The sequence below is a fragment of the Marmota monax genome, unplaced genomic scaffold (assembly GCF_021218885.2).
Source record: "Marmota monax isolate L192 unplaced genomic scaffold, Marmota_monax_Labrador192_F-V1.1 WCK01_AAM20220418_F8-fsc00155, whole genome shotgun sequence".
NCBI lineage: Eukaryota > Metazoa > Chordata > Mammalia > Rodentia > Sciuridae > Marmota > Marmota monax.
In genome coordinates this window covers 1,101,130-1,126,555 of record NW_026694554.1, presented here as the reverse complement: position 1 = coordinate 1,126,555, position 25,426 = coordinate 1,101,130, and the positions used below count along the sequence as shown (strand labels likewise).

At 33.8% G+C, this 25,426-nt stretch overlaps 1 protein-coding gene across 1 annotated transcript; it reads left to right on the top strand.

Annotated features, from left to right (window-relative positions):
• Window positions 1-23,488: 23,488 nt before the first annotated feature.
• On the top strand, window positions 23,489-25,191 carry LOC124076858 (protein Mdm4-like). Its single transcript, XM_046420936.2, has one exon. The coding sequence runs from the start codon at window positions 23,561-23,563 to the stop codon at window positions 25,031-25,033; it is 1,473 nt and encodes a 490-aa protein (XP_046276892.1). The 5' UTR covers window positions 23,489-23,560; the 3' UTR covers window positions 25,034-25,191.
• Window positions 25,192-25,426: the final 235 nt, after the last annotated feature.

Below are 25,426 nucleotides of genomic sequence, written 5' to 3'. Positions count from 1 at the left end.
TAAATAAGATTATTGAATAAATAATTGAACAAATTATAAAGTCAGTATGAGGTATGTAGATGAAATTTTATCTGGATGCTATATTCACATCTCTTACTGTTGTTTTGGTTTAATAAGTGACACATTAGGAAGGATTGCCGAAGTATATTTTTTACTTTACTGTCATTTTAACACCCACATAAATCAGTGATTTGCAGTATACAAGAGCCAGTAAAGTTGAGTTGTAAACAATAATTTTCAAAGGCTTGAAAAACAGATAAAATTAATTGGATCTTCTAAGATCAGGAAAAAGACAAGGATGCCAACTCTTAACACTTCTATCCAGCATAGTACTTGAAGTTCGAGGCAGAACTATGAGATAAGAGAAAGAAAATAAAAGACATCCAAAATGGAAAAGAAGAAGTTAAATTGTGTTCATTTACAGATGACATGCTTTTAGGTATAAAAAGACTGATAACTCCACTATAACACTTTTAGAACCAGTAAATGGTTTTAGTAAAGTCACAGGAGAAAGAGTCAACATACAAAACACACTAAATAATCTCATTTACAGTGACAACAAAAACATCAAATACTAAGTAATGAATTTCATCAAGGATTTGAAAGACCTAAACACTGAAAACTATTATAACATTGATGAAATGGAAGACTCAAGCAAATGGAAGAATACCCCATGTTCATGGTTGTCACAATTAATAGTCTTAAAATGTCCTTACTACCTAAATTTATCTACACATATAGTGCAACAGAATTCCCATGATATTTTTTACAATAATTTGCAAAAACAGAACAAAGCTGGGGGTGTCAAATGACCAGAGTTCAAAATACACTACAAATCTATAGTAATCAAATCACCATAGTATTGACATAGAAAAAATACACTTAGCAGGGTGTAGGGGTGCATGCCTCTAATCCCGGTGATGCAATTCTGAGGAATGAGGATTGCATGTTAAAGGCCAGCTTCAGCAAATTAGCTAAACCCTACATCAAAATAAAAAATAAAAATAGTTGGGGATGTGGTTCAGTGGTAAAGCATCCCTGGGTTCAGTCCTCAGTACAAAATTTATATAAATCTAATCTCAGTGGAGCAGAAAAGGGAAATTGCATGGTAATGGAGGGAGATCCTCATTGTTATACAAAATTACATATAAGAGGTTGTGAGGGGAATGGGAAAATAAATAAGGAGAGAAATGAATTACAGTAGATGGGGTAGAGAGAGAAGATGGGAGGGGAGGGGAGGAGAGATAGTAGAGGATAGGAAAGGTAGCAGAATACAACAGTTACTAATAGGGCATTATGTAAAAATGTAGATGTGTAACCCGACGTGATTCTGCAATCTGTATTTGGGGTAAAATTGGGAGTTCAAAACCCACCTGAATCAAATGTATGAAATATGATATGTCAAGAGCTTTGTAATGTTTTGAACAACCAATAAAAAAAATAGATGACTTTAAAAAAAAAAGAAATTGACTCAATAGCAAGAAAATAACCTGGTTTAAAATAAAAGTAAAGAGTGTGTATAGATACTTGCTGAGGATGTGGATAAAAGTGAACCTTGAACAATGTTAGTAGGAATGTAAGTTATTGTAGCTATTACAAAAAACCAATATGGATGTTCCTCAAATAATTAAAAATTGATCATTTGTTGAAGTTGTAATTGGGATTTTTTTTTGTTTTTGCTATTGGCATATCTATCTATCTATCTATTTATCTATACCTACACACACACACACACACACACACACACACATATATATATATATATATATATATATATATATATATATATATACAGGGTTGGGTCAAATCATTTTATTGAGTAGATTGGAAGGAAGGAAGGAAGTACATTGAAAAAGACACAGAGATATAAATATTAGCTTAGCCCTTCATAGGCTGTATGGTTTGCAAAGGTTTTCTCTCAATCTATGGGTTATCCTATGTTGTTGTTTCCTTTGATGTGTTTATTTTTACTTTTATTGTCTGTGCCTTTGTAGTCCTAACCAAGAAATCATTGCCTAGACCAATGTTGTAGTGCTTTTCGCTTATGTTTTCTTCTAGTAACTTTGTGACATCAAATCTTATATTTAAGTATTGTTCATTTTTATTTAATTTTTACATATCACATGAGGCAAGTGACCAGTTTTATTCTTCTGCTTGTTGAATATCCAGTTTTCTAGCACTGCTTGCTGATAAGACAATCCTTTCCCCATTGTGTTTTCTTAGCACCTTTTTCAAAAATCAGGATATTTCTATGTACTCTATTCTGTTCCATTCATCTGTCTGTCTGATTTTATGCCAGTAACATGCTTTTTGATTGTTATAGCTTTATAATTTATTTTGAAATCAGAGAGTTTCATACTTCCAGGTTTATTCTTTTTCTTCATGGTTGCCTTAACTATTCAGCTTCCATGTGAATTTTAGGATTGGTTTTCTCTTTCTGTGAAAAGTGACATTGGGATTTTGATAGAGATTACATTGAATCTATGGATTGTATTGGGTAGTGTGAATATTTTAATTCTTAATATCTTAATTCTTCTAATTCATTAACATTATTCCATTTATGCATGTTTTTTTTCAATTTCTTTCATCAATGTTTTATAGTTTTTAGTGTATAAAATTTTCACTCATCACTTAAATTTACTTCTACATATTTTATTTTTATAGTTTGATTCTGATATATTTTTCAAAAAAAGAGATATGAAAATGCTGAATATCTATAATAGTCATCAGGGAAACGCAAATTAAAACCACAGTTAGATATCACCTCATACCTGTTTGAATGGACATAATCAAAAAGTTAATCATAGCAAGTATTGAGAATGTAGAGAAAAGGGAACCCTTGCAAATTGTTGATGTGAACATAAATTACTACATTCATTCTGGAAAAGAGTATGGAGGTTTCTCAGAATAGTGAAAATAGAATTAATATATAATCTAGCAATCCAAATTCTGGCTATATTTCCAAAGAAATTGAAATTAATATGTTGAAGAGCTATCTGTATTCCCATGATCATTTACAATAGCCAATATATGGAAGCAAACTAAGTGGCAATCAACAGATGAATGGATAAAGAAATGTGTGTACACATGCACATGCATACACATATACATACACACAATCAAATACTTCACAACCTTAAAATATAATTTTTTATTTGTAACAACAGGGATGGAACTGGAGAACATTATGTTAAGTGAAACAAGCCAGGCACAGATCTTGTGTAGTCTAATCTTATGTGGAATCTAAAGAAGTGGATCCCAAAGAGAAAGAGGATAAAGGTGTTTACTAGAGTTTGGTGTAGGGAAGGTATGGGATGGGAAGGGGGAAATGATGATCAAAAGGAACAAATTCAGACTGGAAGCATAAATTTTAGAGATCTAATGCACTGAATGGTGATCATAGTTAATATTAAAGTATTAAAGTATATTTCAAAATTATTAAAATAATAGATTTTTAATGTTATCACAAGTAAGCAATGACAATTTGGTGAGATAATTGATTTTTTAATTAACTTGACTGAATATTTATACAATTTATTCATGTGTCAAAACATCATGCCAGGTGTGGGTTTATACTCCTGTAATCCCAGACACTCAGCAGGCTGAGGCTGAAAGATCTTAAGTTCAAAGCCAGCCTCAGCAACTTAGTGAGGACCTACATAACTTATTGAGACCCTGTCTCAAAATTTAAAAAATAAAATAAAAAGAGGGCTGGGGATGTGACACAGTGATTAAGGGCCCTTGGGTTAAATCCCTGGTACCAAAATCAAAAACAAACAAACAAACAAAAAACAAAAACAACTTCCCATAATACTGAAGATATCTACACAATCATTTTATTGTCAATTAAAACAAGCATGTAAAATAATTAAAAAATAGAACTACGATGTGATTTACCAGTCCTACATTGGAAGTATATCCAATGGAAAGAAATAAGTATGTATGTTAATTGAAGCATTATTCACAATAGCCAAGATATGGAATCAACCTAAGTGTGCATTAACAGATGAATGGATGGGCTGGGGATGTGGCTCAAGCCGTAGCGCGCTCGCCTGGCATGCGTAGGGCCCGGGTTTGATCCTCAGCACCACATACAAACAAAGAAGTTGTGTCCACCAAAAACTAAAAAAAAAAATAAATAAAAATATTAAAAATTCTCTCTCTCTCTCTCTCAAAAAAAAAACAACAACAAACAAACAGATGAATGGATAAAGAAAGTGTGGTTTACATACAGAGGAATATTATTCAGTCTTTAAAAAGGAGGAACTCCTGGACTGGGGCTGTAGCTCAGTGGCAGAGTGCTTGCCTAACCATGTGTGAGGCACTGGGTTTGATTCTCAGCACCACATAAAAATAAACAAATAAAATAAAGGCATTCTGTCCATCTACAACTACAATTTTTTTTTTTAAAAGGAGGAACTTCTGTAATTTGTGACAACAAGGATGAAATGGGAGAGCATTCTATTAAATTATATGAGACAGGCACGGAAAGACAAATATTATAATATCTGACTTATCTGTAAAATCTAAAAAAAAAAAATGAAATCATAGAATTAGAGAATAGAATGGTGACTTCCCACAGCCAGGGGTTAGGATGCATGGGGAGTTATTGGTCAAATGATATAAGATTTCAGTGAGATAGGAAGAATATGTTTAATAGATCTTTCATACAACATTGTGAATATACTTAATAGAAATATATTTTATTTTTCAAAAATCCCTAGGAAAGTAACTATTGAATGTTGTCACCAAATATGATAAATATATGAGAAAAATGTATATGCCATTTAGCTCAATTTAGTCATTTCATAATGTGCATATGTTTCAAAAATGTCACCATTGTACACAATAAGTATGTTTAAGGAAAAAACATAATAATTTAAAGTAATGAACTCAGCTTCAATCAATGTTGTTTTCATATTTTAAATAAATGGTTGATTATTTTTAACCCACCTAAAATTTTGAATACTGAGTTATATAACTTTATTTTTGTCTTTTTTCTTCATTTTTTTAACTAATACAAAAATCATACAAATTGTACATATTAATGGGTTCCATGCAATGTTTCAATACCTGTATACATTGTGTGATATTTAACTTGGTTAAATATATCTGCCTCCTCAAACATTTATCATTTCTTTACACTGAAAACATTAGAAATACTTTCTATAGGTTTTTAAAATATGCAGTATGTTATTGTTATCTATAATCATCCTAGTGTTCTATAGCACTGTTTTTTTTTTTTTTTTTGTCAAGGAGAACTGCTGACAGTTTAACTGTATTTTAGATTAAGTCTCTCTCTCTCTCTCTCTCTCTCTCTCTCTCTCTCTCTCTCTCTGTGTGTGTGTGTGTTTACATGTAGGCAGATGTGGCTTTAAGTACAATAGTTTGGAAATGTTTTTCGATCAGCACAACATGATTAGTACCTTGTACTAATTAGAGCACCATGCAGCAGATATGAAGATAAGAATTGAAGTTATAAAACAAAATTAATGAAATAAGTAGTTGAATCTATAATATGAGGAGATTTAGGACTATTCAAGTCAAAACAGCCAAATCCTTCATCAATGCTCTATTAAGGAGGAATCACAAACACTATTACCTCCTGGATGAGGAAACCAAACATATTTACCAGCTAAAACCCCGGCATACCAACAGAGAAGAGAGAGATAACAATTTAATTTTGAATGAGCATTATAAAATTTATAGGCTGTAAGGTAGTAGAATTGTCTAAACAGACTTACAATGTCTGTGCAGAATTTCAAATAGATTTATACAAAAATATGAAAACAACATTTAAAACTACTCTAATTTCTTTGACAGACAAATAGATACATTTGGTGTTTATGTCCTGTTTTTCTCCTAAGAGAGTTCATTTCAGAGGTGTGAGTTCATAGTGCCCCAGGGATTCCAGAGATAGGCAACTTGAATTATAAAATCGAAAGGTTTTGCCTCCTCCTGGGCTGAGTATACTTTCAACAGACATTCTAAGGAAGGAGAGTCCACAAAGTGAAGTACACTATTTTATTCTTACAATATATTTGTAATTTATTAATTTTGTTGCTTCTCCAGTGAGTACATTCATAATGTGCTTAAGATTTATATGATTTATCTGTTAAATATTTGCAGTACCAAACAGAATTGAATTATTCCCATCTAATGTTCACTGATATTACTCAGAAAATCTGATTCCTGTGTTTCTCTTTCAAGCATTAATTCACAAGCATGTATCAAAAATATGAGACTGGGGACAAGAAAACCTATGCAGATTTTTGTTCAGTTTAAAGAAAACAAACTTTATGAAAGCATTCACACATATCCATACTATAGTTATGGATTTCAAGCCACATTGGCTCCATAAAAAATATAACACAGACTAAAGTCACCTTAAAATACTTCCTAAGATCTCTTTAGACAAGTACCTGAAAACAGCAAATCCTTAGACAACTATACACTATTGATTATGAAAAAACATTTCAATTATTAAAATGAGGCAGCCCTGAATTGAGAGAGTAAAAGGCTAAATTATTCCAATGTAAACATGGATATCCCAGACAGTTTTAGAATTGGGCCATACAATTCAGTTTATTTTGGTCCATAAAACTTCAAATTTCAGCTTCTTTTTCTCTGAAAGAAAGAGAGAGCAGGTGAGGGAGACACTGTCCAATGCTCTGCTCTTCCTATTTAGTGCTATAGAAAAATTTGAATACTTTTAAAGAATAATTCTAAACCTGTTATTAATAAATAAATATAATATTTATAATATATATACAATAAATATAAATATATAAAATAAATGTATATGTAAATAAATATATTTTATATATAAATAGGTATAACAAATAAATATGTAAACAAGACATTTGGCAGTGCATTTATTGTGTTCTTTGTGAAAAAATATAAGTTGAGTAACAGCGCTGTTGGTAGTATCTGTAGGTAGTTAGGTCACTAGAGCCTAAGAGTTTGTATGAATTGAATTCAGTGTCAAATTGAATGATATCCTACTGAAGGGCTCTGACCTGAATAATCCTATTTAATATTTTTATCAGCAATTTGAAGGAAGATATAGGAGTAACACTTACTAAATTTGCAGGTGACAGCCAATTTAAGATGCTAAATAACAGGGCTAAGATTGAAAAGGCTCTCAGCAGGCCATAGTGATGGGCTAACACTAGCAAGATGAATTTCAAAAGAGATATAATTTATGTCAAATAAAAACAAATCTGGACTTAGGAAAGAGAGACTATTCAAAAGGATTGTTTCAAGTGAAGGAAGTGCTATTGTAATAGAACATGATAACCACGAGATCTTCAAGGAATCTTAAGAATTAGGTAAAAGGGGTTTTCTTCTGTAAAGATATAGAAATTGAGTATATAAATAAAAACATTCTTGTCATAACCATCTAAAATAAAGCCTAAAAGTCATGGGGAGAAAACACTTTAGGTCACAAAGAAGTGTTCCATGAACTGTCCTCTTAGGCCAATCCAACAAAACAGTCTGTCTTATCTTTAATACTATATAATTTTCTCTTAACAACTGTCAACAGAACTGCCAACTATGACCTCAAGACTAGCTTTACACAGTAACTGCTGCTACTTGCCCATCAGAGTTTGCCAGCTCTCTGAAGCATGAAAAGTATCAATGAACTTTTTTTCATAGCAATTTACATACATTTCTCTACCATGATTAAACCTCAATCCCTCTTTGTTCTCCTGACATAACCGAGGACACTCTGGCCTGTGTATGTATATGCGTTCTGAATTGCAATCCTATTCATTATTCCCAAATTGAATTCCATTACTGGAGATTCTTTATATTTTTGTTTAACTTTGACAGAGTAGAGGATGTAAGCCTAGAAAGAACCAGAGATAGGGAAGTAAACTAAAACGGTGCCAAAATTAAATAGTAGATCAGAGAATATTTTACCTTGAGGTCAGTCTATTTTTTAGGAGGAACACTTAAAGAAGAACTGTATGCTGATTCAGACTGAGGTTTGGGCCAAAGTTCTAGGGCCTAGGTGGTAAGAAAAATTTAAAGTTTGTTTAATAGGTTTTTTGTTTCAAATGATCAGTGTAGAAAAAAAAAAACTGTTCACCTAGTTATTTATGAAGCAAAGAATGGGAATTTAAATGTCTGTGTCTGGTTTTGTCATGGGTAAACCAATGGGGGGTAGCATATGTGAATCTTGTCTAAACTATATGGGGACAGGATTATTTTTAAAGTATTTTCTGTAACACAAAAGAATGGAGGGTTCCCTTAACCTTTGTTTTCCAGGAGCATAGAGCTCAAGTAAAATTTAAGGTTGTCTGTAATGTGTTTTATTAAAAGTCAAGGAATAAAGATATCAAAGATAGAATGCGATCTCATGACTTCATCTCAAAGTTATATGAAAAACAATTGGACATATTAGTGTATATGCACCATCAGTGTGATGTGGTGGGATACAATAAGGATAATTTAAGTTTATGGTAATTGAATTCTATAAGGGGGAGTGTTTAATAATATATTGTGAATGCTACTGCTCAGAGTTCATCTGAAACAGCTCTGTTTGTTCATGTTGCAGAGTTTAAAATTTTAATTGTTACATTATATTTCTACAAGATAAATAGGCTTGTCTTTAAATATTTGAAGAACTGTCCAATGAAAATGGGATTACATGTAGATCTTTTGTAGCTTCTGTAGGTAGAAGTAAAGTCAATGAGTAGAACTTGTAAGGGCAAATTCCTGCTCAACCAAATGAAGACTAGTTTTTATCTTTCTCAAAAAGGATTCTAGTCAATGGAAGTATTCTAACAGAAACTGAATGTCCACCAGGCAAGGTCTTATAGAGCGGGTCCTACATTGGATGGGAGATTTTCTCTAGTTTCTCAGGTTGCTTCCTATGACCCTTGAATCTCTCAATTGACCACTTCACTTTACTTCCAATTTATCATTTTTGGAAAGACTTATCCCTTCAACTTTGCAGATTATGCAGAGAGAGTCATCCTCAGCAGATCTGAGTTCTTATGACAGGACAATGTTAGCTTTGAGAAAATGCATTTCATCTTTGATAATAAATGGTCAAGGGAAGGAATGTTAGAGACTTTGCCTCTTAGCCACAGATACCTCTGTTTCCACACTTTCAGATCATCTGGTCTTCTATGATATAAAAACTTGCCTATTCTTTTTTTTCCCTTTTGGTTTATTTCTTCTCTGGCTGGTTGAAATATCTGTGTTTATTTCTTTAGTGAATGTTTGGGTTGTTGGTCATACAGGGTAGAAAAATATGCTATCCCAAAATATGCAACCCTGAATTAAGGATTATTTTGAGTTGAAAACAATCAAAAGAAAGAGATACAATAAAAACTCTCTTTCCTTCCATTATTTGCTCAAAAGCAGCACATAAATTTACAAGGGTGTCCCTCCTCCCTTTTCTACCACGATGAATAGCAATTAACACCAGAGACAACTCTAGAACCCCATCATCCCAGAGATGACACCAGAGGAAACTACATAAGAAACCTTACTAATTAGCTCTTATCTTCCAATTCGTCCCCAAAATATTTACCTTCCCCAAATTTGCTTGTCCTAGAAGCTATAATTTCTTCTTCTTTCTTATAATTTGTCTAGAAATTTGATTATTCTTCTAAGATATAATATAAATCCAAGTTATACCACCCTTGGATGTTGATAAACTTGTTTATTTTTTCTAATATTAATATGTCTTTTGTCAATTAAATGTATAGGATCCCAACCAGAGAAAATAAGAGAGGTAAAGGAAAAATACGTTTTCCTTTCCTATAGCCATTAGGTTATACATGTTCACATACAGGCTAAAACTACACTTCCAGCACCTTTTTGATAATCAAAATATATATTTGCTATGCAGAATGGAGGCTTCTTACCTGAACCTAATAACTATGCAATAATCATTGTGGGGGTCATAGTTTCTCCTGGGAGTCTCAGAGAAGCATAGAGACAATTAATCCTTAATAATGCTTCTGTGCATATAAATACTCATAACCATCCTTAAGTGATTTTCATACACATGAGGAAATTAGACTCAGTAATAGTTTAAAGAGTAGAGAAAGAGGTACTTAAGAAAGTGGTAGAATCACCTTCATTGCTAGATATAATTACTGGGAAATATTCCAAAAATTAATCTTTACCACTTAGGATTCTGGGTTTGGGTTAATTGACCCCTGAGGCTGTTCCAGTACTCATTCTTCAGCATTGTATTGCACATACCACAAGAGTAAATCACTTTTATATGGATGTGGATGGATCATGCTAATGCTCTGGAGACAAATCCAAAGCTTTGTAGTGGTAAGGTTGCTGTTGGACCTCAGTGGGAGCTGTTCATCTATAGTACATGAATCAAACATTTCAATTGTCACTTGCCTGAGTCCACAGTAAAACCGAATTTTGGAGAATATCTAATTTACTTATTTTCCATAGAAACCTTTATATTCTTGGTCAAGAAAGACCACCAAATAAGACTTATTTTTTTGTATCTCAATCCCCACACTATTTCATATATAGGGAGCCTCCTTATTTTAAAAAGTATCCAAGGAAAATTACCAGTGCTTCTCCTAGTATAGACGCACTATTTTGGATATTGCTTTTTTCTTGCACCAAGATCTAACTCTTTATGGTACAGTGTGAACTCTTTTTTATCTTTGTTAGTAGAAGCTGGAGGATAAATCAGGGACTCCAACAACTTTGTTACGTAAATGAGGAAACTGAGGCCTGGAGGGGTTAACTTGGCATTATTCCAGGACACACAGCTAAAAATATTCATGAGTCACCTTTAGCTCTCTGCATTTTTACCCTACTTCAAGCTGTCTAAATAGAATCATATTAGGCCTTGTGGCTGTACCCTTCAATTCACTATGTCCACCTTAGCATAGAGTTCGATTTTACCTAACAGTCAACATGAAGAGATGAAAATACAAATATTTCCTGAAATATTTAACAGTATGATTCAAGTGACCTTGAATTCAGATTACCTGACATTTGATGAAAACCTGGAATGGCAACAGGAAAGTAAAACAAACCTTTTGAGCTGCATTTAACTTATTTTATTCTTTGTTTTTTCAGAGATAATCTTACTTGATCTCTCACATTTACAAAAGGAGTCTTGGATAATAGAAAATTCTCTGTCAAAATGACTATAGAGTTTCCCTTTGTCAGTTATAGGGCCTTGTAGAGCTTGGAAATAAAAAGCCTCTGATATTGACTGCAGCATATTTTGGTGATATGAAGAGGTAAAATATAAACAAATCTTTGGCATTGTCTGTTTTAATTTCCCTCATATGAGCGTGATGATTAGAAAAATAATACTGTTAATTGCCTCCTCCTGAAATGTGTTTGCACTGGAATGTGGCTGTTGAAAGCAGGCTTAGTTCCTGGATACTATGCAAACAGGGGAACACTGAGGATTCTAGAGGAGAAAGGCAGGTATCTTCCCTGCCCCTAAAAAAAATCATATCTCTGCATCTTCACTCCTTCACATCAGAAAAAAAAAATCCTATATCTGGACCCAAATCTAACCCTTCACTTAATTGTTTTGTTTTTTTTAAAATGTTGATGGGGCCCAGAAAATTACCTCAGTTAGGGTGCTTTGGTATGCTGATTGTGTGTGTGTGTAGGATAATGGATATTGAACACAGGACCTTGTAAATAATAGAAAAATGCTGCATTACTGAGCTACATCCCCAGCTCTCTTTTTAAATTGTTATTTTGAGACAAAATCTTACTAAGTTGCCCATGCTGGCCTCAAACTTGTGATCCTCCTACCTCAGCTCCCAAGTATCTGGGATTAAAGGCATGTACCATCATGCCCTGATGATTACTTTAAATTGAAGTCACTTAAGAATTAGTAAGTATTTGAAGGGGTTTACCCCTTATTTTACTTGAGACCAGATTCTTCAGAAAAATTTAGTGGTGTTGGATGTCTTCCCCAGATATCTTATCAGCTGGGAGATACTGACTCATATCACAGGAAAGATTAAAGCTCAATACCATGCTAAGAGACTTTGGCAGATCCTATCAACAATCCTACTTAGGGCTGCTTACCTGAGAGATTTTTATCTGTATAAAAGATGGCATATTTTCATCACATATTGCCTCCCTTCCCTCTCTCATAACCTGTCAGAAACTCCCTGCAGAAACCCCAAGCCCATATTTCTTTCTACAGCTGAGAATACTGCAGGCATACTTCAGAGAAATTGTGGGTTCATTTCCAGATCACTAAAACAAAGGAAATCGCTCAGTAAAGCAAGTCACATGAATTGCTTGGTTTCCCACTGCAAATAAAAGTTATGTGTATCCTATCCTCTAGAGTTTATTCAATGTGCAGCAACATTATATCTAAAATACAATGTATACACCTGAATTTAACAATAATTCATTGCTAAAAATGTTAACAATTCTCTGAACCTTCATAGTCATAATATTTTGCTGATAGAGGGACTCTCCTCAGAATCCATGGCTGCTGACTCATTAGGGTGGTGGAATTTAATGGTTGGTGTAGCTGAGACAATTCTTTAAAATCAGAGAATAAATTTTGCTACATTGATTCCCTCTTCCTTTCACAAACTATTTCTCTGTAGCATTTGATGCCATTTGATATCCTTTTACCTACAGTGAAACTATATGCAGTATTGGAGTTGATTCTCTCAAATTTTGCTACTGCTTTAATAGCTAAGTGTATATAATATTCTAAATATTTTGTGTCATTTCAACAATGACTAGATTTCATTTCTAGAAATCCCTTTCTTTGCTCATCCATAAGAAAGAGCTCCTCATTTTATTTTCTTTGACAGTACTGGGACTTGAACCTAGGAATTATGTACCACTGAGCTATATCCTCAGCTCTTTTAATTCTTATTTTGAGACAGGTGTTACTAGGTTGACAAGGCTGACCTTGAACTTGAGATCCTCCTACCTCAGATTCTACAGTTGTTGGAATTACAGGCATGAACAACTGCCCTCTGATTTCATCCATTAATATTTGATCATGAGATTGTTGTAACTCAGTCACAGCTTTATGCTACACTTCTAGTGTTTTGCTGTTTCCATCCATCTGCAGTTACTTCCTCCACTGAGGTCTTAAACTTCTTCAAAGTCATCCATAAGGGTTGCAATTAACTTCTTCCAAACTCTTGTTACTGTTGATATTTTCACCTCCTCCTGTGAATCATGAATGTTCTTAATGGCATCTAGAATGGTAAATCCTTACCAGTAGGTTTTCAATTTACTTGTACAGATCCATAACAGGAACTACCATCTATGGCAGATATATAGCCTTATGAAATGTATTTTTTAATAATAAGACTTGAAAATTGAAATTACTCCTTGGTCTATATGCTAAAGCATGGATGCTGTGTTAGTAGGCATGAAAACAACATTAATTTCATTGTATATCTCTGTCAGAGCCTTTGGGTGCATTGTCAATGAGTAGTAATAATTTCAAAGGAATCTTTTTTTTTTTTTTTTGAGAAGTATGTCTTAACAGTGGGCTTAAAGTATTCAGTAAACCATGTTATACACAGATATCCTGTCAGTGAGGCTTTTCTTGCTGCATTTATAAAGCACAGACCAGGGATACTTTACATATACTTAAGGGCCCTGGAATTTTTTTAAAATGGTACGTGAATATTAGCTGCAGCTCAATGTCATCGGTTGTATTGGCCCGTAGGAGAGTTGGGCTATCTTTTTAATCTTTGAAACCATGCCTTGACTTCTCTTTGGCTATGAAAGTCTTTTTCCAATATACAACTTCTCCATTGGCACTTGCTGTTTCACCTGGCACTTTTATGTATTGTAGAAGTTTCTTCCCTTACACTTCATGAACCAACTTCTTCTACATTCATTTTTTTCTTCTGCAGCTTCTTCTCCTCTCTTAGCCTTCATACAATTGAATGGATTTAGGATCGTGCTCTGGATTAAGTTTTTTATTTTTTTTTTTTTGGCTTAAGGGAAACTTCCTGCTGGTTTAATCTTCTATTCAGACTACTAAACTTTTTTGTGGTACCAGAGATTGAGCTCAGGATCACTATCCCACTGAACTACATCCCAAACCCTTTTTTATTTTTAATTAATTAAATAATTGATTAGTTAATATTGAGGATTGAACCCAGAAACACTCTACCACTGAGCTACATCCTTAGCCCTTTTTAATTAATTTTAAGACAGGGTCTCTCTAAGTTGTCTAGGTCAGCCTCAAACTTTTGATCCTCTTGCCACGGCTTCCCTATTAGCTAGGATTACAAGTATGTACCACCACACCTGGCTTGAAACTTTCTTCTCTTAGCAATAAGGCTGTTTCACTTTCTTTTTTTAAGATTTATTTTTTAAAGACCTTTATTTATTTATATGTGGTGCTGAGAATCAAACCCAGTGCCTCACACATGCCAGGCAAGCACTACCACTTAGTCACAGTCCCAGCCCCCTGTTTCACTTTCATATAATTTACGTATTTACTGGAGTAATAGTTTTGAATTCCTTCAAGAACTCTTCCTTTAACTTTACAACTTAGCTCCTTAGTGCAAGAAACATATCTTTTGGCATATCTTTGTATTCCACATGCTTTCCTCACTAAGTTTAATCATTTCCAGATTTCCAGATTTAAAGTGGGAGACATGAGATTCTTCACTTGAACATTTAGAGACTATTGTAGGGTTATATAATTTCAATATTGTTGTGTCACAAGGAATAGGGAGGTCCAAGGACAGTGAGAGAGATGAGGGAGGTACTGGTGTGTAGAATAGTCTGATCACCCAACATTTATTGATTAAGTTTTTTGACTTATATGGGCACAGTTTGTGGCACTCTGAAGCAACTACAATAGTGACATCAAAAAACATAGATCACCATAACAGATGTAAAAACAAAATCTTGTGAGAATTGCCAAAGTAAGCACATGCTGTTGGAAAAATGGTACTAATAGGCTTGCTCAATGCAGGCTTGCCACAAACCTTCAATTTATAAAAACCATGTTTTCTATGAAGTGTGATAAAATGGAGTGCAACAAAACAAGGTATGCTTGCACACACTCTTTAGTCATCTAGCCTTTCTTTGGTTCCTGTATTTTGTGCAGCTCCTGTGTATATGCATGCAATAAAATTGAATGTCTTTTCTCCTATTGATGTGTCTATTTTCAGTTTATTCCAGATACTTAAATTATGGAAACATTAGAAAGTAGAGGTCTTCACTTCTTTCCTGCTCTAGAACCTTCATCAATCAATATGTCTGTTCATTCATATTCTATGCCTTCTTCTTCCTGTACAGTTTTTACCCTCAAGTTGCAAACCTTTTCACATATCTCCACTTGAAAATAGAAAAGAAAATCTTTTCAAATGATATCTTCTGTCAAGACAGATATATATTCAGAATAAGAAGCTCAATATTCCATGTTGAAAATAAGAAAATAGACTTTTCGTCTCCCTTTTCTTTTAATTTCAGAAGACAATCAACAAATATACGTCTTCTCCCCTGTTTCTGTGACAAATTGTGATACATTATATGTTACAAAAGATTCTATCAATTCCTCTTACTTAAAGACTAGGTATAATATGTTCATCTTAAAAACTTTTATGTAATGGGTTGTGGCTAATTAGCTATATAAAAAGTAGAAATTTCCGTCTTTGCAATCTCTTAGCAGATCACCTGTGCTATGCACCACATTCTGGTTTAATGCTTATTCAATAATAAAACCCCTTTTGGTCTCTTCAAGCTTTGTGAAGAGGTTTTCTGGGCTGAGATATTGTTTTCCTTTTAATTATATTTCTACAACAATCTTAACTTCTCTTGTTTTTCTTGGAAATTTCTTGAAGGCAGAATCTATACAGTTTTCTGTTTCATCTTGACTGAGTTACTGTTAGCTGATTTGCAAACTTTGTTTCACATTGAAATAACCTTTAAAAACTATGATATGATACAACACAACCAGATTTAATAGGTATGGGTATTATGGTTTGTGAATGGATATTTTTAAAATGACCACCTGATGCTTCTTGTAGTGTGCGATAGAGTTTGGGAACCATTACATTAGTACCTTCTAGTATGTCTTCAGCTTACATTGACTAAAAGTCTTTTTTTCTTAGGTTAAGAAGCAGAAGATAGGAATAGACAGAGCTGAGCTAAAAAAAAAACTCCTGCTCTACTAATTCCATTCATCAAATTAACCATTGAGCTTGGCAAACACTCCCATTGGTCAAACTTTAGAGAGGATATTTTAGGCATGTTTGTGATTAGGTCTCATTCTTAGGCCTTGTCTTCAGCTTGCCTAGTCTAGTTATAGAAAGAATCCTGCCAAGTCATTGTAAAAAAGGAAAAATTATTTTCTCACTATGCTTCATAGTTCTTAGTTGGAGCAGACCCCTGTATTAAAAGACAGATTAACATGAGAAAAATAAACAAATATTTTAATGGGTATACCTCATGCATACATGGGAGACACCCAGAGAAATGAGTACAAATCAAAGAAATGGCTTTGAAATCAGGCCTAGACATCATCTTCAATTGAAACAAAGGAAGAGGAGAGGGAATAGCAGAGAAGTAAGCAGGAAAATCAGGATTAACAATATTACGATGTGTTTCACAGATTTGAGTACAGTGCCTTCCTCATTGATATGAAGTGATTTAGAATCTTCTTTCTCACCCTGATACAGGCAGACAGAATTACAAATAGAAATTTCCTTAATAAATGTAAGTTTCCCTTACCAAATGGTAACCTATCTGTTTTCAGATCTTGAGTCTGCAGTTTCCTAAAATAATCAGCTCAAAATAGTCCTTATGCCAAAAGAGGCATATTTTGAGGTGGCTTATTCTGGTCTTTTACAATCATATTTTAGAATGGCATATTGTGACCGCCTACATCTGTCTAGAGAGAATTCTCCACCCTTGATATCTGATCATGTTTGATATCTGATTAAATTCCGTATCCCCAACTTTGATATTAGATTACTCTGACCTGCCTTCAATAAGAATTCTGTTAAGTTGATCTAGCAAGTATCTCCCTACCTTTGATGTTTTCTTTTAGTAATTTTCTATCCACTGACCCCTTCTCTCACTCTGCTCCTTGCCTATAAATCCTCACTTGTCCTCCTGTGTTCATAATTCAGGCTAGTTTTATACATAGGCTTCTTCCTACTATTTCAATAGGTCTGGAACAAAATCTACTTTTCCTACTTTAACTGAAGTCTGCCTCTGATTTTCTTTAACAAATTTCCTCAGTATATAAAATAGGAACGGTAATCCCACATGTTCTGACTTATATGTTGATCTCAAAGAAGTACAGAGTAGAATAGTGAGTAGAAGAGGATGGAAAAGGTAGGGAGAAAGGAAGGAGGAGAAGATTTATTAATTGGGTACAAATATACAGTTCTAGTGTTTTGCTAATTGGTTCTAGTGTTCCATACAGTATAGTAGGGTGACTATGTTAAAATAATTTATTGTACATTTCAAAATAACTAGCAGAAAATTTTGAATGTTCATAACACAAAAAATGATACATGTTTGAGGTGATAGGTATGTTCAATTATCCTGATTTAATTGTTACAGATTGTATACATGCACTGAAATATCACAGTTTACAATATATATATATATATATATATATATATATATATATATATATATAATTATGATATGTCAATTACAATTAAAATGATGCTTCCTCTGTTGCAGACATGAAGTAAGGATTAAATGTCATCATGTAAAACATGTCTTATTCAGTATGTATAAAATGCTGTTAGTATAATTTATCTCTGATACACAGAATCCAGTGTTCTTTTTTATTCAGTACTTCAAGCTCTTTAAGTCTTCTATTAACTTATATCATCCTTCTAAAAAAAACTTTTTCCCCCTTTAGCTTCTGTAGCACTGCATACTCTGATTCTTCTGTCAGCTTCTTGATTTTTCCTTCTCTCGTATCTCTTTTTTTATATCCTAAGAGTGATATGAGCATTTGTTTGGCTCTTCTCTCCTTAAATTCTCTCTATGTAGTCTCATCTAGTGTAAAGGACTACAGGTCTACCTTCTGTGCAAATTAATTCTGAAGCAGAGCACACACCTGACATGCAATAATCTGTCAATATTTTTGGTTGAAAGTATGACCTCTACATTTCTGACCTCTACATTTCTTCCCAATATTGCAAAGAATTGCTTAGCTGGATATGTCTGACTGGATGTTATGCCCCATGTCTACTCCTTTATCATTTTCCTGTGTTTTCTATTTATTATAATAGTGCAAACACCTCTCAGTCCCACAGATTTAAAATCTTGGCATGATCTTTGACTTCTGTCATCCCTTTGCCTACATAGCCAGTAACTTGCCAAATTGCATCAATTGTAACTCCACATAATTTGTAGGAAATTACTATTAACTAGCTTTACTTCTTTTAAATTACTGGAAGCGAACTATTAAAGCAATTATTCCTCCCACCCTTTCTTTTATACCAAAACTTGTAAGGGATTTTAAAAAGACCAGAAAAATGGTTTTTAATTGGCCATGATTGGCAATGTGTAATCTAGGAGCAGATGCAGGAAAGAGAAAGGTTTGGGAAAGCTAATTTTGATATATAAATTACAAGTTTTATTATGAAACCCTAAAAGTTTAATAAAATCTGCACAAGAAATGTTAGAGTGCAAAAATTGTTCTATTTATCAATTGGACACAGACCTGAATAGTGGATACAGTTATATCTGCAAGGAACAAAGAGATGTACTATTCTTCATTGAAATATATTTTAAAGACACCATGGTGACTTTTACACATAAATAGATTTATTCATTTAGAATAATAAAGGGACAGTGAAATCATTATTAGGTTAATGGTATACAAATTCATTGTTGATCACATTTGCTGGTATTTTCCTGGTATTTTGTTTTCCTGTACTGTTGACAGTAGGGCCACTGTGTAGCACAATTTTTTTTTAATTAGTCCTGGGGATTGAACCCAGGGGTGCTTAATCACTGAACCACATCCCCAGTCCTTTTATACATGTATTTTTTTTTTAATTTTTGGCCAGGTTCTCACTGAGTTTCTTAGGTCCTCACTAAGTTGCTGAGGCTGGCTTTGAACTCATGATCCTCCTGCCTCAGCCTCCTGAGCTGCTGGGATTACAGACATGCACCACTGTGCCCAGCTTGTGTAGCACAATTCTAACAGGTGCTTTTCTCATTGAACACTTTGTTGCTCCTTAAAGTTGTTCAATGTGGTAGCAACCATAGATTATAGAATTATATAGGTCTCAATAGCCTAAGTTCCTCCCTCAAAAAAACTAAAAAAGAGAGAAGCAAAGCTTATCCTCTAGAAATGAAAGAAACTTCTAAACACATGAGTATAAATCAGGGGGATTGAAAATAGGAAATCAAGAGAGAAACTTAGCTTTAAAAAATCAGGTTCTCTGATTTAAAACAACACATATATTGGTAAACAACTGGCAATACTGACAAGGTAGAGAGGGAGAAAGAACACAAAATATTTTCTTTTAAAGGTGAGTATAATGTGTTTACTTTTTTAAACTTTATTTTATTTATTTATATTTTATGTGGTGCTGAGAATTGAACCCAGTAACTCAAACATGACAGGCAAATGCTCTACCACTGAGCCACAACCCTAGCCCTGAGAACCTGAAATCTTAAGAATTAACAGGAAATTTAACTACAGAAACCACAAACATCAAAAGGATAATAAGAAAATGCTACAAACAACCTTATTCATAAGTATTTAACAATTGAAAATAAATGCACCACTCATTTGGAAAATATAAACTACCATAATTCAATAAATATAAAATAATTTGAATACTCCTATAACTATTAACATATTTTGTAATTAAAAACTGCCAAAAAAGTTATCTCTAACTTAAGATTGTTTGGAAAATTGTACCAAATATTTAAGGAGGATTTAAATAAAAATAAAAAGAAAATAAAAGAGAAAGGATTTCTTTACTTCCAAACTCATTTTATGAAAAGAGTATTACAGTCAGATACTAACCTGAATAAAACAGTGAAAAAAACAAAAAAAGGAAGCTGAGACTGGTGAATGAGGATCACAATTTCAAGTCCAGCCTCAGCAACTTAGCAAGACCCTGTCTCAAAATAAACAATGGAAAAGTCTAGGGATGGATCTCAGTGGTTAATCCCTGGTCCAAAAAAAAAAAAAAAAAAAAAAAAAAAAGAAAGAAAGAAAGAAAGAAAATGGACAAACAATATGAACAGTTTCACTGAAAAGGGTTTATAACATGGCAAGCAAGTCTCTAGAAAGATATTCCACATCATGAGCAGTCAATAAAATTCAAATTAAATCCATATGAAATAAAAAAACAGTAATAATACCAAATGCTAGTGACAATACAGAGACACTCTATCACTTACATATTATTGATGGGAATATAAAATGATACAGCGATTCTGGAGCCCTTTGACAGCTTAAAAACTATATAGAGAGCTACCATATGAACTAATAATTGTATTCTTAGGCATTTATTCCAGAGAAATAAAAAATCATCTTTCCATTATAAATATGTAAATGAATGTTTATAGAAATATTTTCTAATAGTTAAACATTAAAAATTACCCAGATATCTTTTAACTGGTGAATGGTTAAAGAAATACTTCATTTTTAAAAAATATAAAATGCTATATAGTACACTGAGGAAAAAAAAGAAACTTGTTATTTCTTTTTTTTAATATAGTAACTTTTAAAGTTTATCTAATTTATTTGTTAATTTACAAATAATAATTCTGTGGTATTCATTTTGTAAAGACAAAACAGTATATACCATATAATTCATATCCTTTAGCAATAAAAAGAACAAATTATTGATACATACAACATGGATTAATCTTCAGAAATGTATGCTACATGTCAAAAGCTAATCTGTAAAGTTCACATGAAGTATGACTCCATTATTCAATATTCTTGAAATAATAAAATTGTAGAAATTTCGAAGAGATTAGTGGTTTCCAAAGGTTTAGGAAGGGCCAAGAGAAAAGTAAATATGTTTATAAATAAAAATGTGGAATTTTTATACTGAGAAATATTCTATATTTTTACTGTATCACTGTCAGCATGTAGTTATAAATTTGAATGATGTTACCACTGAGAAGAAACATTCAAAAGGGCATGTGGAATTTCTGTATTATGTCTTACACCTGCAGGTGAAAAGTGTGTTTAGGCCATTGAAAAGCCATGGTGGATCATAAATCGGGATTGCTAATTGAAAGGAACCAGATTTCTAAAGCCTATGAACTGTATAATTACATTTATATAACATTCTGGAAAAAGCAAAACCAAAGAGACAGTAAACAGGTAAGCACTTGCTAGGGACATGAGGAGAGAAAAGAGGTGTTGAAAAGGTGAAGCACAGTGATTTATTTTAGGATAGTATATTATCCATGTCATTATTAATTGTGGATGTGAGACACTATGCATTTGTCAAACTTTATAGCACAAAAATTGAACCTTAAAGCATGCAAATTAAAAAAATAACAGGAGACCAGAAAGTCTCAGGATATAATTACACTGTGAGGGAAAGTAAATGTTGACCCAGATAACTTTGGAATGAGTATACCTTGTAAAACTAAAGAGACTGTATATAAGAACTGTAATTGAAATGATAATATTGCTCCCACAGATGTATGGGTTAACAATTTTCTAGCAATTCTATGGAATACAAAATTTTAATAATTAAGTAAATTGATGGCAGATGGTTGATATTGAGTTTCACATGGTTGGAGTAGGAGTTTATAGACAGACAAGCAATGGGACAGGGATAAAATGCTCTACGTAGTACTGGATTAGAGTCCATATTTACAAAAGTAAATTATTTAATTATCAAATAAACATGGAAAAAGAGTCAAATCTCCCATGAAGAATTCCAAGTGTTTTATATTGATGCTTTGCCTACAAGGAGATGTAAAGCATAATTCCATTCCTTAATTGAGATTTGTCCATGGTAACTTCCTTTTCTTTGTAGTTCTTTTAGATATAAATGCCAGTATATTTTTACATATTATACATACATGAACTATAACTTATTCTAATTTTAATCCCATTTTTTTGTGATTGTACATGATGTAGAGTTACCCTGGTTCATCTATTCATTTATGAACACAGGAAAATTATGTTTGATTCATTCCACTGTCTTTCCTATTCCTTCCCCACCATCCCTTCATTCCCCTTTGTCTAATCCACTGAAATCCTATTCTTCCTTTCCTCCCCTTTTTGTGGGTTAGCATCCACATATTGGAGAGAACAATCGACCTTTGGTTTTTGGGATTAACTCATTTCACTTAGCATGATAGTGTCCAGATCCATCCATTTACTGGAAAAGGTCATAAAATTATTCATTTTTATGGCTGAGTAATACTCCATTGTATATACATATACCTCGATTTTTTGATAATTCATCTGTTGATGAAGGCATCTAAGCTGTTTCTATAGCTGAGCAATCATGAATTAAAGTGGTATAAAAACATTGATGTGGCTATGTCATTGTAATATGCTGATTTACAAGCCTTTGAATGTATACTGAGGACTGGGATAACTGGGTCAAATGTGGTTTCATTTCAAATTTTTTGAGGAATTGCCATACTGTTTTCCAAAGTGATTGCACCAATTTTCAGTCCCACCAGCAATGTATAAGTGTACCCATTTCCCCACATCCTCGTCAACATTTATTGTTGCTTGTATTCTTGATTGTTGTTATTCTGACTGCAGTAAGATGAAATATCAGTGTAATTTTAATTTGCATTTCTCTAATTGCTAGAGATGTTGAACATTTTTTCATATTTGTTGACCATTCATATTTCTTCTGTGAAATGCCTGTTCGAGTTTTTTTTTTGTTTGTTTGTTTTTTTTGCCCATTTATTGATTGGGTTATTTTTTTGTTTTGGTGTTAAGTTTTTGGGTTCTTTATAAATCATGGAGATTAATGCCCTATCTGAGGTTCAGATGGTAAAGATTTTCTCCTGTAGGCTCTCTCTTCGTGTTCTTGATTGTTTCCTTTCTGTGAAAAAGCTTTTTAGTTTGATGAAATCCCATTTACTGTTTCTTGATTTTACTTCCTGTGTTTTAGGAATCTCATTAAGGATTTCAGTTCCTAATCCAACATGATGGAAAGTTGGGCCTATTTCTAGTAGGCACAGGGTCTCTGGTATAATGCCTAGGTCCTTGATCCACTTTGAGTTGACTTTTTGCAGGGTGAGAGATAGAGGTTCCATTTCATTTGGCTACATATGGACTTCCAGTTTTTTCCAGCACCATTTGTGGAAAAGGCTATCTTTTCTCTAATGCATGTTATTGGTGCCTTTATCTAGTATAAGATAACTATATTTATACAGGCATGTCTCTGTGTCTTCCATTCTGTTCCATTTGTCTTCATGTCTGTTTTGGGCATCCATGGTGACTTTCTAAAAGTATGTAAAGAGGCCATTTCAAAAATGCTGCGGAGGGTTTAGGACCTGCGACTGCCACTCCTCCCCCCCCCCCCCCAGGGCTCTGAGGGGGAGGGGCTCATGGAGCGACCATAAGTTTTATCAACAGACTGCAGTTGCTTTGGTCAAAATGACATCATATTCCACCTCTGCCCAGTGTTCAACATCTGATAGTGCTTGCAGGATCTCTCCAGAAAGAGTCAATAAGGTACGACCAAAATTGCCACTTTTGAAGATTTTGCAGGCAGCAGGTGCAGAAGGTGAAATGTTCACTGTTAAAGAGGTAATGCACTATCTAGGCCAGTATATAATGGTGAAGCAGCTTTATGATCAACAGGAGCAGCATATGGTTTATTGTGGTGGAGATCTTTTGGGAGAACTACTGGGACATCAGAGCTTCTCCGTGAAAGATCCAAGCCCTCTCTATGATATGCTAAGAAAGAATCTCGTCACTTTAACCACTGCTACTACAGATGCTGTTCAGACTCTCGCTCTCGCACAGGATCACAGTTTGGATATTCCAAGTCAAGACCAACCGAAGCAAAGTGCAGAGGAAAGTTCTAATTCCAGGAAAAGAATTAAAGAGGGTGATATTCCCCCACTGCCTACCTCAGAGCATAAATGCAGAAATTCTAGAGAAGATGAAGACTTGATAAATTTAAGCCAAGATGAGACATCTAGGTTGGACCTTGGGTTTGAGGAGTGGGATGTAGCTGGCCTGCCTTGGTGGTTTTTAGGAAACTTGAGAAACAACTATACACCTAGAAGTAATGGCTCAACTGATTTACAGACAAATCAGGATATAGGTACTGCCATTGTTTCAGATACTACAGATGATTTGTGGTTTTTAAATGAGTCGGTTTCAGAGCAGTTAGGTGTTGGAATAAAAGTTGAAGCTGCTGATACTGAACAAGCAAGCGAAGAAGTAGGGAAAGTGAGTGACAAAAAGGTGATTGAAGTGGGGAAAAATGATGACCTTGAGGACTCTAAGTCCTTAAGTGATGATACTGATATAGAAGTTACCTCTGAGGATGAGTGGCAGTGTACTGAATGCAAGAAATTTATTTCTCCAAGCAAGAGGTACTGTTTCTGTTGCTGGGCCTTGAGGAAGAATTGGTATTCAGATTATTCTAAATTAACACATTCTCTCTTCACATCTGACATCACTGCCGTGCCCGAAAAGAAGGAAAGTGAAGGAATTGATGTCCCTAATTGCCGAAGAACTGTTTCAGCTCCAGTTGTTAGACCTAAAGATGTATCTATAAAGGAAGGAAATTCTAAACTTTTAAATCCCTGCAACTCAGTGGAATTCTTGGATTTGGCTCACAGTTCTGAAAGCCAAGAGACCATCTCAAGTATGGGAGAACAATCAGATAACGTCTCTGAGCAGAGAACAGATGTAGAAAATATGGAGGATTGCCAGAATATCTTGAAGCCATGTAGCTTGTGTGAGAAAAGACCACGAGACGGGAATATTATTCATGGAAGGACAAGCCATCTTACGACTTGTTTTCCCTGTGCCAGAAGACTAAAGAAGGATGGGGCTTCATGTCCTATTTGCAAGAAAGAGATTCAATTAGTTATTAAGGTTTTTATAGCATAGTTGAATCAATTGCAAAGAAATATTAATTAGGAGCACCAGGTCACGTATGGAAACATCAGTATTGACTATCTCTGCTAAGTGTAACCCATTTTATGTGTTCATTTGTACATGTAAACATCTGTGTTTTGGATTGTTTTTGCTTTGAAGCTTATGTGGAACTTAAGACTGAGTATTTTAGAGCTATATTTTAGAGCTAGATGATCAGTTTGGGGGCTTCATTAATGTGAAAAGACACATAAAAGTCACTTAATTCTCCCTCCAAAGATGAAGATCTGGGAGGGAACAGTTACCAGTATAAACATAAATATTCATTCATTCACATATCAGATTATTTGAAGATTAACCCTTTTTAAAATTTTATTCCCTAGCCTTCTATTTAATGTTGTTCTGGAG

Excerpts from the sequence above, each read along its gene's own strand:
- LOC124076858 (XM_046420936.2), top strand. The coding sequence starts at position 23,561 with ATGACATCATATTCCACCTCTGCCCAGTGTTCAACATCTGATAGTGCT.